Genomic DNA, 19,286 nt, shown 5'->3' on the forward strand with positions numbered 1-19,286 from the left:
TACCAAAAACGTGCAAACATTTTTTTGTAAAATAATGTCGATTGTGAAGGCTGATTAAACGTTCGCATCATGACCTTAATTTTGTTTCAGAATCATTTTTGATGAGTATGTCTTTGTGATTAATATGATTAATTTAAATTTAATGATAATTAATTATTGAATATGAAAAATTATTTATTGGGAGATAATGTTTCAGTCTCAATATTTCTAAGGGTATTTTATAAATTAATTTATATTACGATACTTAACTAATTAATGAATTATTATATTAGTAAATATTAATACATTGGTTTGCTATAGGTACAACCGTTAGAACCGTAATTTGACCATGGTTTATTTTTACAATACAAAAACAAATATATTTATAAAACTAAAAGATGACAATATTTGGAAGGACAAATCAATGAGTTTTTTTTTAAATTAAAATTTTGAAAAGTTAAAGGTTATTTAAAAATGTGAAAATTTTCGTTATTTCTAAACGATATAATGAATGTTATATTGGGAACAATGGTAAAAATTCATCATCTTGCCCTCCATAATATTGTCATATTTTAATATTATAGTAAGTATATTTTTATTACTCTAGAAGTCTAGAACCAAAATCGAGCGAGTTCTCAGACTGCGTAAACGGGTTTTGTCTCTGCCGTACGTGTGTAAGACGGAGACAACACATGCGGGTAACCACGTCCTCTTAAGGTACTAATCGATTATACATTTATACAGGTATTGCATCTATACCTAAAACCGTAAATTTGTCGTAATGTGGTTTAGTTCTAATTATTTTATTTACTTCAGACAGATCCTAAACTATGGGAACATACATTTTTACAATTTTTATATACATGTTAAAGTAAAATAATAATCACCGTGTAATTTTATTTTAGTTTTATTGTTTTACCTTTTATTCATATATGTCCTGAAATAAGTTTGAAATATTATTATTCGAGTTTAACAATATCTTTTTGATGTGATATGGTAAGTTTAATTAATTTTCGCTAAACATGCCGAATACTCTACACTCTATATTATAAAGTATCACTCGTAGACCGCAGTTAAAAAGATAATATTTGTCAACAATATGACGTATATTACTGCACTCTGTATATAAGTCTAAATCTAATACGAGTAGACTGCAAAGTGTAAACACAATTGAAATGTATAAGTACCTGATCTTGACAATAATGAGTCATGACTATTATTATTTAAGTAGATAAGACCTACATAAAAAAAAAAAAAAAAATTATAAAAATAAATAGTGGACAAAAAACAAGATTATACAAAATGTTGATTAACATATTTAGTACTTAGTACTTACGTACAACATGGCAAATTGTTGCTCAATAAAACCAATTTTGTGTGTTTAGCTTTAACATTAGAGTGAAATGACTTATTATCAAATTTAAAGGTAAGAATATTATCTAGGAAATGTCATATGCTTTTATTGATATTATCATTTTAAAGTGAGTTATAGCTATTAAAATATAACAACTTTAAAAAAATCATCTCACTTTAAAATGATAATATCAATAAAAGCATAATATGACATTTTCTAGATAATATTCTTAACTTTAAACTTGATAATTGGTAAATTTACTATAATATTAAAGCTAACATCACAAATTGTGTTCTGCTGAACGCAAATTTGCTATGATCTACACTAGTAAGACAAACTACACATGTGGGTGTAACGTCCTCTTAAAGGTAAAATCGTGATTTGTATTCCGCTGTTTGACACTGCCAAAGAAACCGTATAATATTAACGAGTTGAATTGTTTTCAATGATTATACGTGCCATAATTTATGAGTTAATTAATTTGATTGTCATGTTATAGGTTAATTTGTTTTCAATATTAACCCCGTGGGTTTAAAATATATTTTATTAAGTATCAAAATATTGTTTGTGTCTTAAATGAAGATCTACTATATTGTTGTATTGTCGGAGTGTTTTGCACTAATTCTGGATTCTACGTAATTTATAGGTAACAAGGAAACAAATAATAAGTATATATACTGTTTAGTGGTAAATAGGCAATAAACAATAATTTATAATAACAAGTATAATTGCAAATTCGTGGAATATTATAGAATATAATACGAATGGTGGATACTATAAAACGGGCAGACATAGGGGTAACCATTAATAAGAAAAGGAAAATATAACTATATAGTTTACCCAGTATCGCATATACACTATTTATCACTATTATATTATAATATTATCTAGTGACTATATTATTTTTCCAAACTCTGGCTAACATAACTTGGTGTAACCGATTCTTTCTCTCTCAGTTTTTCCAAAGTTGTTGAGGTGCAAAATCAAAAACTCGTCTGATTCATTTGACAGCTACACACGATACACCGTCGATATCGCAACACGATCAAACTCGTGGACATTCTTTATGCGACATCTGTCTAGTGTCTATGGAAATCAAGTAATAATAACTTAGTTTTATAAACGTTAGTGTTTTTTTTTTATATATATATATATAAATATAATATATATTACACAATCATACAATTTCCAAATAATAATAATAAAAAAAAAAGTTATTTAATCACAACTATAAGTTCTTTCTGTTACAGCCTGTATAATAATATAACAGTATCTACTTATAATAAAAAAGGTACTTGTTAATAATGTTGTTTAACCAGTTAGAATATCATTGACAATAATATTATTGTTACTACAATAAAAATTTTTAAAATAAAATAATTTAAAAAGTAAAAGTAAGGTTTGTAGTGTTCTTTAGTTGTTTTTGTTTAATTACACTGTAGAAATTCAAAATTCCCGAGAGAATAACTTATGAGAAACCTTGTACCTATTTAATTAAATTTTTTTTTTTTTTTTATAACAGAATAATTTACAAATTAATTTTTGAGAATCAAAATTCTAACATCAATTGCTTATAAACAAAAATTGTATTACAACAACTTACTAGAGTTGCGTAAATATTTTATATTTCTGTTATTAGTTTTCCATTTTCCCCGATTATTTTTAAAAGTACTTATTGAACTTTTTTTATTTTTGAATTCTAGTAGCTGTATCCAGATCAAATTTGCCAACAGAAACTACCGCATCAAAGTGAAAGGTTGAAGACATTTTTTTCTGCACAATGAAAACGCAGATCCCGATCATTTGTTTGTAACTATTTAATAAAATGATATATTATTTTATATATTATATACCATATAATATAATTTTCAATGCATAAACAAAATATATTAATTTAACGTTTAACATGTATGTTAAAAATATTAGTCTTAACTTATATTTTAATAGATTTTTACCTGTTAATTGACAGATACAAAATAAATATAATAATATAACTGAAAACCAATGAATTCGTCGTTCCAATCAGAATCTAAAATATTCAAGTATTCCATTAAAATATTAAAAATAGAACCTTTAAACATTTTTATTAATGTTTTTAAACCTGAAGGTAACCTACAGGTTCGGTTAAATTCATAAAAACTTGATATAATAAACTCATAATATTATAATTTTTAATAAGTTTATAATGTATACATATATTATTTTATTATAAAATGTCGTTATTTGTATTATTATATACATATTAACATAATATTTTAAGCTAATCCGTGTATATCCCTACTTAAACTTATATAATAAAAAATATTTAAATTGGTTTTTAGAACTGTTATACTGTAATACTGTAATGTTCAACGATTGGCTAATGTTAAGTTTTACCATTTATATTTGCTGGATTATTATGATTAAATTAATACAACTCCGACCAAATAAAATTAACATTATATCCACTTACTTTTGGTTAATTATCGAATAAAAATGGTGGCATGAGAAGGTTACTGTAAGCCAATACGGTTGTTATAGGTATTCTTCAATTATATTATATTCATTTAAAATGAATAATTTATCATATAGTTTAGTCAGTTTAGATCAGGCGAGCGGAGTAGCGAACCTGTAATCGATTTAAAATAAAAATATTATCAGAAATCAAAAGTAATATTAAAATCAATATTTTTAAGATACCTAATCAAAAAGTAAATAGAAATTAAAATCGATAATTTTTACAGACAAATCGATTTAAAACTATGATCAATTATTTAAAATTTAAATTAAATTTATAGTATACATATAATAATGTTCAACAATAAGTAATAATACAGTGAACGCCGCTTATAATACTCACGGATATAAGGTTTAGTCGCTATCCAAACGTATCCGAACTTAATACATTATAAAAAAATCGGTTATAAGACTCACCAATTCACCACTTCGTTTATAAGACTCAAATTTCGTAAAAAATAAACATTTTTGGTTAAAATTTAGATATAAATTGGTTATCAAAAAATACATATTTTTTGGGTTATTTCTGGTTTCAATTCATATGCTTTTTAATGTGTGTATGTACAACAAATTTTATCGCATTTCACATTTTTCGCAATTATCGTTATTGTTATATATGAGTACGAGAAATATGTACATTTTTAGGAATATTAATACTCAAAACAAACCAAAATTACAAATTTTTTTCATAAATAATAAATACATCATACCTACATCTTTTATAATTTTTGATTAATATGTTATAATTTTCATAATATGTATATGTATTATAATTTTAATTTTTTTATCAGCATTTTTAAATTTATTCAATAATATATATGATATGTAATATGTAATATTATATGTATTAAGATTCATTCATTTCATTCGGTTATAAGACTCACTTTGTGCTGCAGGTCCCAAAGTGAGTTTTATAAGCGGCGTCAACTGTATGTCAATTGATTATTACTTAACCCTAAAATTAAATCTCCTCACCAGATATTTGGCAAGAGTTTAAAAAAAATTTAACTTGAATACAATATAATATATCAACAATTTACGAAAGTATATAACGACTTTACAAGCATAATTAACATGTACAATTAACTATAATTATGTTGAAATGGAATCAGAAAATACCTAACCTGTTTATTTACTAAATAACAAGTCAAAAAATAAAATATACAAACAAAAATATAAACAAATATAATCAAAATTCAAAGGTCACTCATTCAACTGTAGTTGAAGGTTTAATGAAAAAATATAAAATTTCATATAAATTAAATACATTTAATAAGTATCCAAAAAAAGTGAGAAGAGGTCTAGGTTATCTGCAGTCATTATTTTGAGAAACAAAAAAAAATAATCATATTATGAAAATAAATAAACTTAATAATAGTATTTTAAAAAAATGAAGTCCAGGGCTACTCGAAGACAAATGCGTTTTAAAAGGTAAACAAATTTAATATATATAAGGTGTAACAAGACTATTTGACAAATTTCCATTACAAATGTTACTATATTTGTTAAATAGTCCTGTTACACTCTGTATTATACATAAAATTGTGTTAGAAATTGGAGACAATGCCCGCCTAATTAGGATAATGAACAAAATGAATAAATACAATTAAATATATAAATAAAATAATAATCATAGATAAATTAAGGATGAGGGCAATTAACAAAAGCATTAAAAATGAAGAAAAAAAATAAGTTTGTGTTTAATAAAAATAAATTTGGGCTACATTCGAAAAAATTAATTTTATAAACGTTAACAATTTCATAAACTAATATGATATTATGATATGGTAATATAATCCGGAGTCTGCAGTCTAAATTCTGATTTTTGGACTCAATATATTATTAAATAACTGTATATTACGTTCACTACCTAACGTAAAATATAATTATTTTCAAAATCAAAAGGCGGACAAGGTAACGCTCTGCATGTGCAGTAGGTGTAGGACTACGCTGTAGCATACCTCGTCATTGAGCATATGTCCTTGGCTGTGATTTGAATTCAATGATAAATAATTGGATACAAATAACGATTTTGAGTAAAGGTCGATTAGCTTTATTACTAAGTAATAAGTACATTTTATTGTTTATTTAAATATTATTTGGTAATATTGTATTACGCTGAAAACATCCCATTTATTATAAATATTATAATACTTATTATTATTAATTAGTATATATAATAGTATGTATTATTGTAATTAACTTTAAAGATAATTTACAAACTTTCCGTAGAATAGTGTGAATAAATGGTTTATAATATATAAATACGAAAATTGAAGACGAAAACTGAAAAGAGCATTCTGAAAAATCGGAAAAAGGAAGCTGAGGATATTGATGAATGTGTGTTCAAAAAAGCAGCTGATTGATTTCCAAAATTATTGAATAATACTAATTTTTATTTTTATTTTTTTTAATCGAAATGTATGAGAACAAATGATTTAAAGTAATTATAAAGTTCTTAATTAAACACAGTTTATAAAAGATTCACATAATATATTATTTTAAAAAATCACCTAGTGTTTTCGGGTATTCCAGTAACCGTATACCTCGGTGAAAGCCAGGTATAGTATTATTATTGTATATTAAAACCACAATGTACGGCCTAAAGCCACTAGACCATATTAGAGATATGAAGATAACACTGCAAACAGAATAAATTACATTTTTATTATCCTTGTGTATCCTACAATATAATCCTCACGCACTTCTTGGACACACCGTAGCCCATTGGCATATTTTAGATACTGAGCGAAGCGATAAATATAGCCATATATAGAACGTACGTTAAACTCATATATTGATTTTCCAATGATGTGTTTTTTGTGCGGTACTGTGGTATAGTGGTATAGGTAATTACACGGTAAGTAGTTGATAATATTTTGATTTTACATTTTTATGGTGGTTTTATGTATAGCTAATTGGATCTAGTTTGTAATTGGAAAGGTCAAAATTAAAAATACTTGGTATTTTTCAAAATAATTTGAGAAAAAAAAACAAAAAACGGAGTTTTTGATTAAATTAATTTCTTTGTTCTGTTATTTTTTCATACCTAATTCAAAAACGAATAATTGCAGAATCTTGAAATTTTCACCAAATATTTATATCATTTATCATTTTTCAATATAATATGTTATAATTTTCAAAATACGGGTATCTGACTATTTTGAGCTATTTATAATAAACATTTAAATTTTCTATATTTTTTTTAGTTTTATTTTATAAATATGATAAAGAAAATTATGAATGGGTATAAATGGTTGAAAATTTAGTATAAGATTCCAATAGTATTTTATTTCCTAATTAAAAATTATAGTTACAATATTTTTTATAAGTATTTAAGTTTAAATTTTTACAAAATTCATAAAAAATATTCTGTTTATACATAAGACTTGATTTTATAAGGTTTTTTATACGTTTTTCAACTAATAATAATAAAAAAAATATTTACACTTATTTACTTACAGACCATCTCCGCTCAGAATCGTTTTCCGTGTACAATAATATAAGGTACGTATCATTAAATTTAAATTTAATGCATCCGTGACAGTGATATACGTTAGACACCTTATGTACAGCAGAGCGGTATCCACTTGCGACTTGCCTAACTTTTATTTTTAAATTATTTTATATTTGCATGTTCATAAAATATTAAATTTAAAAACCTAAGGCATTTATGCACCTATAACCAATTTCTACATTAAATAATCAGAAATTTAAACATTTCGATAGTTGATCCGATTGCAACCTCCATGGTGATTAGTGGGATTTTCTACATACACATTTTTTTTTACAATCACTTATATTAAAAATAGACTACAGGATGACTTATGTTACAATCCAGATTTCGCCGGTATAGGTACCTACACTGTTATAATAGCTATTATAATATATATTACTAAATGCATAAAAAATATCTCTAATTGTGTTCAAGTGTTTTGAAATATTTCTTTCACTTTATAATAACAAAGTTGTTAAGTCGATTCATCATCAATTTGTTATGTGGATAAAAAAAAACATTTAAATTGTGTTTTAGATAAACTTAATATTTTAATGGGAAATTGTATTCGAATATTATTTGTTTGAAGTAAGATAAGTTCAAAATATTTCATAGTAATAATCAGATTATTAGTTCATTAGTCATTGATATAATTAATTTATTTATAATAATATGATGAATATATTTAATATTTATATTAAAGTGCCTTCCTATCATAATATTATTTCATTTCTATATCAAATCATTTAGGTAGGCACTTTTAAAAGGACACTACGCTTTCAAGTAATTATATCAGATTACTTTTGAGTGTTATTGAGCTAATAACGTCTCCAATAAAATATCATTTATTTTCATTTCACATTTTATTCCAATAAGACGTATTATAGTATTATAATTTTTTAATAAAATATGATTGTTTCAAAACATCATCTTCGACTTTTAGTAAATATTATTTTAAATTACATTTTCAAAATTTTAATTTTAATTTTAATCATGTTTGTAATCGTAGGTCGGAGTATTAGTCATTTATTGCTGTATTGAATCCAATGTTGGATCAATTCGTGGCGTGTTGCATGAGATCCAATCGGTAATTTAACTTAAAATAATATCATCTATATTAGCGGTTCTTAAACTTTTGTAAAATACGGACTCCTGATGAATGATTTTTAAATATCGTTGACCCCCCTCCTTATCAACTTTCTTTTGAATAGGTACCTTTTTTTACAAAATATCTTATGTTATATGTCCAGGTCGGAACTACCGATAAAGCCGCCGCGGACCACCGACATGAGTGTCGTGAACCTCTAGAAACTGCGTAACATAGTTTAAGAACCGCTGGTCTATCTTATCATTGATATCATTTTCTACTATACCTTAATTTTTGAGACCATTAAACTATAAGTAGTCTCTTAAAGTTTAGTATTGCTGTTTAAGTAATTAAAATACCATTTATCTGAATAGCTATTTGTAATATAATATAGTTATTATCTCAAACGTATATTTATACTATTTAATTTTTTAATACATACATTAAACCAGATTAGAATTGTAGTATATTACAAGCATAATGAAGCATCAATACGAGAATAGAAAATTTTAGAAAATATAAAATATAATATAAATGAAGAGGGTGTAGAATTTTAATTTTCATGCGCAGGGATCAATGTAAAACCTGCCACAGTGACACAAAAAACGTACTACAAGTATTTACATAGATACCACTGAAATTAGGTGTATCAGAAAAAACATGACCACATATTATAGTATAATGAACAAGGCTGTGAATTTAATGCACTTTTAAACTATTAAATATACATGCATATATTATGAACTAAAAAATAAAAATTGACAAAATATGTTCTAAAAATTCTTAAAATATGCAAAAAAAAAACAATTAAAATTTAACTATAGGTATTATTCTTATTTTTATTAATTTTAGTTTAAATATTAGTAGTATTACAAATTGGTATACTTAAATGAGTATATGACTTTTCGAGCTTGACTATAGTCTTGATCTTCGTTGTATACAAAATGTATAAAAATATATGCTTAGAATAAAATATGTTTCTACTTGAAATTATAAATTTTATACCTACCTTTAAAGTAGTTATTGCATTGTACAATCAAAGATTTTTGTCATCTGTTATGTATTTGTGGAAATCAGTAAATTAATTTAATCTCGACTTCAAGAGTTCAATAGTCAATACACGTTAAATACCCAATTAAAAATAAAATAGTACAAAAAAAAATCATTTATATAAAAAAAAAATCGTTAAAACATGCATTTATATGCCCTAACTTATGAAGTATGCAAAAATATGCAAAATAAGATTTAATATTTGAACTATAAATAAGTCAAAACAAAGTTTGGATGAATCCATTTTATTATTTACGGTGTGGCAAAAAAAAACATGCAAATGCATTAAATTCACATTCCTTGTAATGAATATAAATATATGATACCTACGCCAAAAGTATTATTATAATGTATAACATGTATTTATATTATCTCTATAACTAATTAATAAAAATTGAATAATTTTATATTTTGATTTTTAGAAGCTTTCGTAATGTTTTTCATTTTTAATGCCACTGATTTTTATTTTATATACTCGATGAAGTATCAAATGACAAATACAATCAGATTAATTTATATCATGAAATAGAATACTTTTTTCCATTTATCTTTGATAATAAAAAAATTTTAATGCACATTTGCATTTAAAGAACTAGGATAATGAGTAAGTATCAATTATAAATATAATTATAGAGACCAAAAATATAACCTTGAGATAAATAATTTAGAAATTATTGATATTTGTGTAGTCATTTAGGTAACATACTATCTACATTATCAAGTACTTAGGTACTTACTCGATTAGTTAATAATTTTTAAGGAGAAAAAAATATTCTTGTTGTTTTGCAAGAATTATTATCAACTATAAATATGACATACAGCGACATACTTGTGCATTAGATAGTACCTAAATTATACATCTATAGGTACCTAAGTTATACAGAGTGTAACATAAAAAACTTACAGAATATTTAATAACTATTATTCTTATTTAATTTAATTTTTATATATATATATATATATATATATGTATAATACATATATTATATATTATATTGTATTATGATTGTCAATTATATATTATTTATAAAAAATGTAATTTTTATGAACAAAAGTTAATAAACATTGTTAGTATTAGTTAATTGCATAAAAACAGCTATTCATGTTACAACCCATATATAATATTTATTTATTTTATTATATTTATATGTAAAATAAGTATATAGTTACAACTTGAAACAAAATTACAATAATGGGTTATTGTATTTTTTTTATAAATCAAACGCTGCTTATCCACTAAATTGAGTTTAGATATTCATTTAATAATAAGCTAATTTAAATTTTAAAGTGTAACAAGTTTATACACAACTATCATTTAAAACGGAAATTTAACACTTATGCACGACTTTGCCCAAGGTCGACTGCGTAGATGGAAAAATTTTCATTATTTAATATAATAATTTATGGAAATTATTATATTATGTTTAAACATAAATACAAAATACCTACTATACAGTAATACAATTATAGCTTAATATATATAAATAATGAAACTGGTTTATAAACAAAAGCACTGTTGCAGTTTTCGTAAAATTACTATTTACACTTAACATTCCAACTGCAAGTGCTAAGTGTTAATAATTATTAAAAATACTCAAGTAAATAAAAAAAAAATGTAATCACCATTAATGATAAGCCTAAGCGCATAATTTATATAGTTATTATATTATTATTTATATTATGATATAATATAACGACAGTGTACCGCCGTGTTATTTACAGAGCAAACGCCTCTAGCACGCGGACAAACGAGGAAAAATTATAGTGGCTCCTCGTTGACTAAATCCAAAACTAATCAAAATAAATATATTTGAAAACAGACTACTGAGGCTTCAACGTCATCTGATATTCCGTCTGATACCACCCGGGTCGATACAACAATGTCCGATACAACTATCTCGCCAACTGATGAAACAGTTACACCGAAAAGCCATCGTCATAGAACAATTATTTGGACTAGAAAAACGTCTGGAACGACAGAAGAACCATCGTCGACGATAACGGAAGAGGGAAAAACAGATAGACTATATTATTAACTATAACTGCCGCTAAACATCGCTAAACTTGTAGACGAAACATTACTATAGATTTGTATAAAATAAACAATTGTGTTCACTCGAGAATAAAATAAAAATATAATACGAGCGGTTATTATTTATTATATATACCTTGTGCATTTATACTGCATACAGTCCATAACGTTTTATCCTATTTTCGCAATAATTTTTGTTTATTTCTTTGATCCAAATATGATTTAAATACTATTGCAAGATCAAGTATAGTTGTACAATTGAGTCCAAATAAAGTCTGTAGAATATATTCAACTAAAAATATAATATTATGGTTAAAATTTAATACACTATATATTATATTGTGTTAACATTTTTTTCCCTGGTTGCCTTATTCTGCCTTTTTAGTCAGAATTTCTGAAAAAATCTACAGACATTTTTTTAAACGTAATAATATTATAACATCAGTAAAGAACACTATTAGACAGTATAATTATAAAATTAACAATACTATTAATTTAATTATACTAATATACAAGTCACGGGTTATTATAGTACTTAATAGAGCAAAGGTTCCCAAACTATTATTTTCACCGCGACCTTAAGATTTAAATATTAATTTACATGGACACACGGTCACATGCGACAGTCATAATAATACTTCAGGTAAATTATATTTACTAGTTGTTGTTAAAGTTAAACATGTTATAAAATAAAATATTAAGTATAATAATCAGTATTTTTGGTGTATAATTTTCCAATAATTAAAATAAATGAAAAAAAAGGTAAAAATATGTCAATTTATTTATTTTTCTGCGACCTATTTTCGGTTACGACCCCCCGAGTCTAGAAACCATTGCAATAGAAATTACTATAAAAAGTTAAATTATATGAATTATATTTTCAATTTTCTTTTTATTGAATATATTCATAAGTTATAACATTTTTGATTACCGGTCAAATTAAGGTTTTTACCTTAGAACAATTAATAGAAGGTTTCTCATACATAATTATTGATAAAGCAGTGAAAGACATTTTATTTTTTTGAGCTTCATAAAGGATTGAAGCTAAACTTTGATGAAGTTTATTGGATATGTAAACGTAAAATAACGATTTTAGTTATTTTGTTGTAATTCAAATACATATATTAATCTCATAGAATTGCATAACTTTGATTATACCGTAATTTTCTATACACAACACTATTTTCGAATTATACTAATTTATACTTATTTTATGTTAGGTATTTACTATACCATGAACACTTTTTCACGGTACGTCGGCGTTATAAATTATAACTTAGATGCGACGGTTTGGGAAAAAATGAGTGGAACCTGCCGAATCAAAAAAAATAATAAAAATATAATATAACATTAATGATAAAACATCTTCTGCAGTAATAGATAAGTACTGATTCACCAGTTTTCTTCGCTGAAACTCGTTTTCCGTACAATCACAATGGTTTGTATCAATAAATTAAAATGTCCGCACCCGTTAATTGGCTTAGTCAATAACGAGATATTTGATTTTTTTAAATTATAAATTTAAATTAAACACGACATACAAGTATATTATATTATAATAACATTCAATTATTTTGTATTCCTTTATATAATGTTACTAAATACATTTTATTACATGTCATTACTTCTTTGAGGCTACTCATAACGATAAAGGTATATATTTTGTCATAAAATTAATTTGATAATCCCTATACAACGTAAGCTAATATTTAAAACGTACTATAAACACAAATTCGTCTAGATTATAATTTTTCTGGAACAACCTAAAAATCATGTATGGTAAGATAAGTAGAATTCTTACACAATAAATTATATTATATACTATAAATATAATAATATATATCATAGACTCATAAGTCATAACAAAGCATAAAATGTGCGTTAAAAAAACAATTTTACACTAAATTGTTTTTAAATAAAATTAAGTTAAAAACTAAAAATAAATAATAATCGTAAAATGTATGTAACAAAGGATAGTTAGTAATTATAATCTTATATTATTTATTTGTACAACTAAAGGGTGCCACTCCAAATTGGGATGCATTAAAGTAATTGAAGTTAATAATATAGTCATAATTATCTGGTAAATATTAAATGTGATATAATTATCTAAGTGTGTTTCTTTGAACCGTATACATTCGAACAATTATCTAAATGCACAAACACACTCCATCACACAATTTATCGGTTTATCGTTTTATAAACGACTGCGATATAGAAAATATTTTATAAAGCATTTAATATTAATTAATTAATACATGAGTATTTGCAAATAGCACAGTACATAATTAAATTTTCATATTATTCAGTTATTCTATACACATTGTGCTATAACAAACAATTTTCATGGACGACGATTGTCAATCAACCATTTAGTAAAATAATTTTTTAACAATACAAGAACTCTTTAAGTCAAAACAAAAATTAAAAATATTACGATATTATTCAAAACGTTCAAACGTTCCATAGCAATGGTTTAAAGACCTACAATAATAATACTAAATACAACATGCACAGTTTTAATCGACCATTATTATAATACTATTTATTATTACACATAAACATATATATATTTGAATGGCACCCCCCCGACGAGTATTTTTTCAGCGACACGATGAAATGTCTCACTATATAAATAATAACGATTTTAGCAGATCGTCTATAATTTGCTTAGTGGTAATAACCATTATCTGGAACTTCTTCGTTGTCAATAATTGGTTTCCGGTCATCTTCGGTTTTCACTCGTTTTCTAGACTTGTTTATAGCTCCCCAAGGTGTCTTTCCCGCTTCAGAAGATGAGAGCAATACTGAATAAGATGTCACGTCATTTTCTTTGCTGTGGTGCATTCCGTATAAGAAGTAAATCAATAAACCTATATACAAACGATAAATATGTTAGCAAATATTAATATAAAATATAAAATATTAGGTACACATAAACCTACAAAATGGTATTTTTAGCTCACCTATAACCATCCATATAAAGAACCGTATCCAAGTAAGCAAATTAAGATTAGTCATCAACACGATATTGCATACAATGCTAAGAGATGGTATTAAAGGCACATGGGGTACCATAAATGGTAGTTCTGTTGAATTTTGTTCATGGGCTTCAATCAGAAATTGACCTGAAATAATAATATATAATATTATGCATATATTCTTTATTATTATTATCATAGGCAAATAGACCTAAATATTTACCATTAATTAAAAATGTTTAAATAATATAGTACAAATAGATTTTTTGATAAATGTATAAATACTAATACGTGAACAAATAAAATTAAAATGTATTTTTAAAAACTCATGGTTTACTTTTTAATTATTTATAAAATATAATATAATGATTTTATTAATATTATTTTTTTTTTTTATGTATGAATAATTTTAAATAATTATTATAATAAAATACATTATTTTAGATATTCAGTATAGTATATAGGTACCTAACATATACAATATATATATATATTAAATACATAAAAATTATATTATACATATTTTATAATTATATATTATTTATTTCAAACTATGTTAATAATCTTATCTGTTTTATACGTACATAAAATTAAATCGCTGCCCAAGGTTGTTAAAACTATACCATCGATCCAACTCACGTGTTGAATATTAAACCAATATTGGATATAAACGCACAAGATGACAGTGGAACTTGTAAACCAACCAATACTTACACAAACTATGTAACCAGGTTCAAATTCTCCCAGAAAAGGTTCTAGAAACTTATAAGATGGTTTAAGGCGTCCTCCCATATCCATTTCAAAAGACTGAAAATTTTAAATCAGTTTTAATTAATAATACTAAATACTTTATTATCCTTAATAATATTAATAACAATAAATCATTTATGCTTACGTCTGCCTGTGAAGTAGGAAGTTCTAAGAGACTACTAGAATCACGTACTAGTCCACGGTTGGTAGGACGGTATCTTAATATTATTACCGAAGCACTGACAATTGTATAGGCTAACAATGTACCAATTGACATAAATTCAACTAATTTTTCCAAATCGAAGAATAAAGCTATCAATGCGCACATAAAGGCAGATATAGCTAAATTTATTATTGGTATCTGTAATGCATATAAAAAATTACATTTTGATTTGTAAATATTATAAACATACTATACACATACACACATATTATATTATATATGTGTGTTATTATTATTATAATTTAAAACAATAGACACAATAGAAAATATTTTTAAATATAAAATGCTTGAGAAGCTGCTACCACTCATGTATGTGTTCCCTCCGTCTTCCAAACGTAAGAAATATCAAACTTAATTTCAGCAGAATAAATTTTGTATTGTTAACTTTAATAATCAATTGACCTATCGTCAAAAGGACATAATTATTAGTTATCGAACGACAAAATTTTTGCGATATTTTAATTTTTAAGCAAGCAATGAGCATTTTAAATTTGTAATATTTCATATACTCGTATTTCGCTTAAAAATTAAAATATAAAAAAAAAACTAATGTTCAAGCACAGATAATGTTCTGATGTTTATGATTGATAATAGATTAATTCACTCTAATATTTAAACTAATAACACAAAATAATTTTTGCTGAACTCAAATATGATAAGCTGTGCGTTTTAAAAAAGAGACAACCATGCATGAGTGACCAGAGCGGCTCTTGGCCACTAGAGTTTAGGGGCAGCCCAAAAACTAAATAACAAAAAAAAACATATCATACGTCTTCGACTATTATAGGCATATACAAATGTGTAGTTATAGGCTATGTATCTGTTATCTATATCAGTGGTTCCTAACCTTTTTTTAATTCTACGTTCCCCTTATACATCTTCAACAATCTAACAAATTGTATCCCTTAAATAAAAGTTTAAAAGACCTTTTTTTTAGTGATTCAAAATAACTATATATTACACAACTAATGACTTATTTCTTTTTTTCATCATTTTAAAAACGAGTTACTGTGTAGGCAGCAATATTTCAATGCATTATTTAGTTTATATATTTGGATTACATTACCCATTATCGAAGGCCGACAGATAACCGGACGTCGGGCGAATTGAAGCGTTGTACACCTATCAATATTAGATTACCTATTTACCTCCATCGATTGCCTCGTACTATCAATATTTCCTAGTACGCTATATTTACTTGAGTATGAGTCTGTCTTTTTGCTTTCCTATTTATTTAAGGACTTAGACCGAATCCAACGAATTAAAAATAAATTCATAGCTTATATAGCGTTTAAACTAAATAAGATCCCATTTCTTTCCCGAGGCTATATCCTTAATTCTATTACCCCTATTAAATATCACCTACATATTATAGCAGGTTGCTTGCTGACTACTCTTTGTTAGGTCTCTTCTTTCCGACTATATCAATGCCCTTAAACTTCTTTCTAACATTTATTTTAAAGTTCGCTTTACTCGGCCCGAAATTCTTCTCCTTTCTCAATATTTTCTCACACCATTTCTAATGGACATAACTTTTTAATTATTAAGCTATATAAGTAATCTTTTCCCTAGCTCGTTTAATCACACACATAATTTGTATTGTAATCTTATATTATCGTTATTCGTTATATGTTTCAATTAATTTAATTTATATTGTACCTGACTATTTTCAAGCTCTGTATTTTGCCACATTGACGTTTAATTTAAATAGTATAATAATAATATTACTTTAATGTATTGTTTGCTTAAAAACACGTTTTAAAATTAACAAATATTGTGTTAAACATACTTGAGTTCTTTTGTTGACTTTGGCTAAAAATTTAAAAATCAATCCATCATCGGCCATCGCATAAATACATCTAGGTAATGAATAAAGCGATCCAAACAAAGTAGTAGTCATTCCACACAGTGCTCCGACTGATACTAAATATTTGATCCAATTCAAGTCTAATCCAGCAAATGCCGCTGGAAATGCTGCATCGGGGACGATGGCCCAGTATGGGACTAAGTATGTTAATGCTCCGCTCACCAATACGTAGCCTATAATTAAAACGATAGATAGAATCATTATTAACCACGAATAAGTGCTATAAGTTACTTTCTATTGAAGTAAAATATTAAATAGGACATCTAAGCATTGAACAAAAAAAGGATTATATAAGATAATATTATATTATAATTATTCGTATTGTTCTAACAGTAACAGCATGTATCTATATAAATAAAAGTTAATTTGTGTGTCTGAAATTTGGTACATATAGGCAATATTGTAGGTACTCAAGAGGGGCTCAAACAGGGATTTTTTTTACTTACAAAAAACAAATATATTTTTAATTTGTTTATGAATGTCGTTGGTTGAAGAAAATAATTTAGATCTGTATTTGAAATTTTATGGAAACCACCCTACTATAGCTGAGTTAACAATCTATGCAGCTTACATTTAATAGAATTTTATAGGGTGCAAATCCACGGGCGTTTAATTTGTCACGCGGGCAACGCCGATGCAGAATCAGTTAGTATAATATACATATATATATTGTATTGAAACTTGGAAATGGTCGTCCCTATTAGTCAATAAGTTTATCAAAAATGTACGTGTGTTTGGGTTTTCTTTTTAAATTATTATTTCAATAGGGAACATCACTAAACCTACCTATATTAATTATTGAACAACACACGCGGTATAAACAATAATAACATTATAACGATTAACATAATATTAACAACATATAATCGGATACTATCGTATGCGATACGCTAGTATTGCAGTATTGCATTGTTTACAATATTTACACAGAATATAAATAATAACAAACCTGTGCACACGACACTCATCGCAATTATTGTTGCCACGGGAATCGAGTACGCCGGGTCCTTGGCTTCTTCGCCCGAGGTGGCGATGCTATCAAAGCCGACGTACGCGTAGAAACAGGTGGCCGCGCCCGTGATAATACCCGTCGTGCCGAACGGAATGAATCCACCGTCATTGGACCAATTGTCGCTGTTTCCGTAATAATATCCAGCCACGACGATTACAGTCATTACGCCAAGGTTGACCAGCGTCAAAAAGCTATTCATGTACGACGAAGTTTTCACGCCGACCCCTGCGCCGAAAATACGGTCAGAAAATATAGGTAATATATATATATATATATATATATATATATATATATATAGGTATAATATGGTAGATGCAATAATAACTGCAGTGATGATATGCAAGTCCTAATTGGGACTCGAGACACAGTCGTCTGCAGCCGGTGCCGCAAATAATTACATTACCCAGTACCCACCCAACCACCGATAGACGAAATTATAGATTTGAGACGAAAAATTGTTTTTCGTTTGTGTATGATTTACTATAGGATTTGTATGCAATTATTTTATAATATTAATTTCAGTTATATTTATATACCTACTGTGAACAAATGTACCCGCAATAATTATATACTACATATACTTTTCAGTTATAATACTACATTTACGCAATTATGATATTAGCAATGAACGATTTTTTTAACCAAATTCAATGTTTTTAAAATTAAATATTTTAACGTTACTCTGACATTGGCGTGTAAGACAATATGCAATTACCGATACTATCTATAGATATTATAAACATATATCGAACAATTATTGGAGGTCATAAACTCATAACACATACTGTACACGAATTTTACGAAGTGATCTATTTAACGTAAGACACTAAGACATCACTCATTATTTCAAAAAGCACCAACGTTTTTGAAAATATTTCTTTTACATAATTTTAAGTCGTTAAAAACAACATTTTTTGAAAAAATATACATACTATGAGTATGAGTAGTTAATTAAACGT

At 25.9% G+C, this 19,286-nt stretch overlaps 2 protein-coding genes and 1 long non-coding RNA gene across 5 annotated transcripts in view; 2 read left to right on the top strand and 1 right to left on the bottom strand.

The window, feature by feature from the left end:
* Nucleotides 1–2,308: 2,308 nt before the first annotated feature.
* Nucleotides 2,309–3,227, top strand: LOC132929883 (uncharacterized). 2 transcript variants are annotated; one of them, XR_009662170.1, is made up of 4 exons: nucleotides 2,337–2,432; nucleotides 2,584–2,624; nucleotides 2,856–2,940; nucleotides 3,037–3,227. It is a non-coding gene; the product is annotated as an uncharacterized LOC132929883 (long non-coding RNA). The 2 variants fall into 2 exon arrangements; XR_009662171.1 differs by lacking the exon at nucleotides 2,584–2,624 and having other exon boundaries at nucleotides 2,309–2,432.
* Nucleotides 3,228–8,107: 4,880 nt separating this feature from the next.
* LOC132928750 (uncharacterized) lies at nucleotides 8,108–11,603 on the top strand. 2 transcript variants are annotated; one of them, XR_009662061.1, is made up of 3 exons: nucleotides 8,108–8,267; nucleotides 8,335–8,412; nucleotides 11,185–11,603. XR_009662061.1 is itself a non-coding variant. In XM_060993614.1 (3 exons), the coding sequence occupies exons 1-3, from the start codon at nucleotides 8,235–8,237 to the stop codon at nucleotides 11,496–11,498; spliced, it is 327 nt and encodes a 108-aa protein (XP_060849597.1). In that variant the 5' UTR covers nucleotides 8,108–8,234; the 3' UTR covers nucleotides 11,499–11,603. The 2 variants fall into 2 exon arrangements, 1 of the variants encoding a protein (XP_060849597.1); XM_060993614.1 differs by having other exon boundaries at nucleotides 11,283–11,603.
* A 1,417-nt stretch (nucleotides 11,604–13,020) lies between these two features.
* The window catches only part of LOC132928749 (cationic amino acid transporter 4), a 40,255-nt gene continuing 33,989 nt past the window's right edge, over nucleotides 13,021–19,286 (bottom strand). Inside the window, exons 5-10 of the mRNA XM_060993613.1 lie at nucleotides 18,265–18,552; nucleotides 17,238–17,488; nucleotides 15,371–15,586; nucleotides 15,060–15,282; nucleotides 14,461–14,622; nucleotides 13,021–14,367 (exon numbers count right to left, since the gene is read on the bottom strand). Coding sequence (XP_060849596.1) covers nucleotides 14,165–14,367; nucleotides 14,461–14,622; nucleotides 15,060–15,282; nucleotides 15,371–15,586; nucleotides 17,238–17,488; nucleotides 18,265–18,552 — 1,343 coding nt within the window. The 3' untranslated portion in view covers nucleotides 13,021–14,164. The remainder of the gene's footprint in view (nucleotides 14,368–14,460; nucleotides 14,623–15,059; nucleotides 15,283–15,370; nucleotides 15,587–17,237; nucleotides 17,489–18,264; nucleotides 18,553–19,286) is intronic.

The sequence above is a fragment of the Rhopalosiphum padi genome, chromosome 4 (assembly GCF_020882245.1).
Source record: "Rhopalosiphum padi isolate XX-2018 chromosome 4, ASM2088224v1, whole genome shotgun sequence".
In the NCBI taxonomy this organism is placed as follows: Eukaryota; Metazoa; Arthropoda; class Insecta; order Hemiptera; family Aphididae; genus Rhopalosiphum; species Rhopalosiphum padi.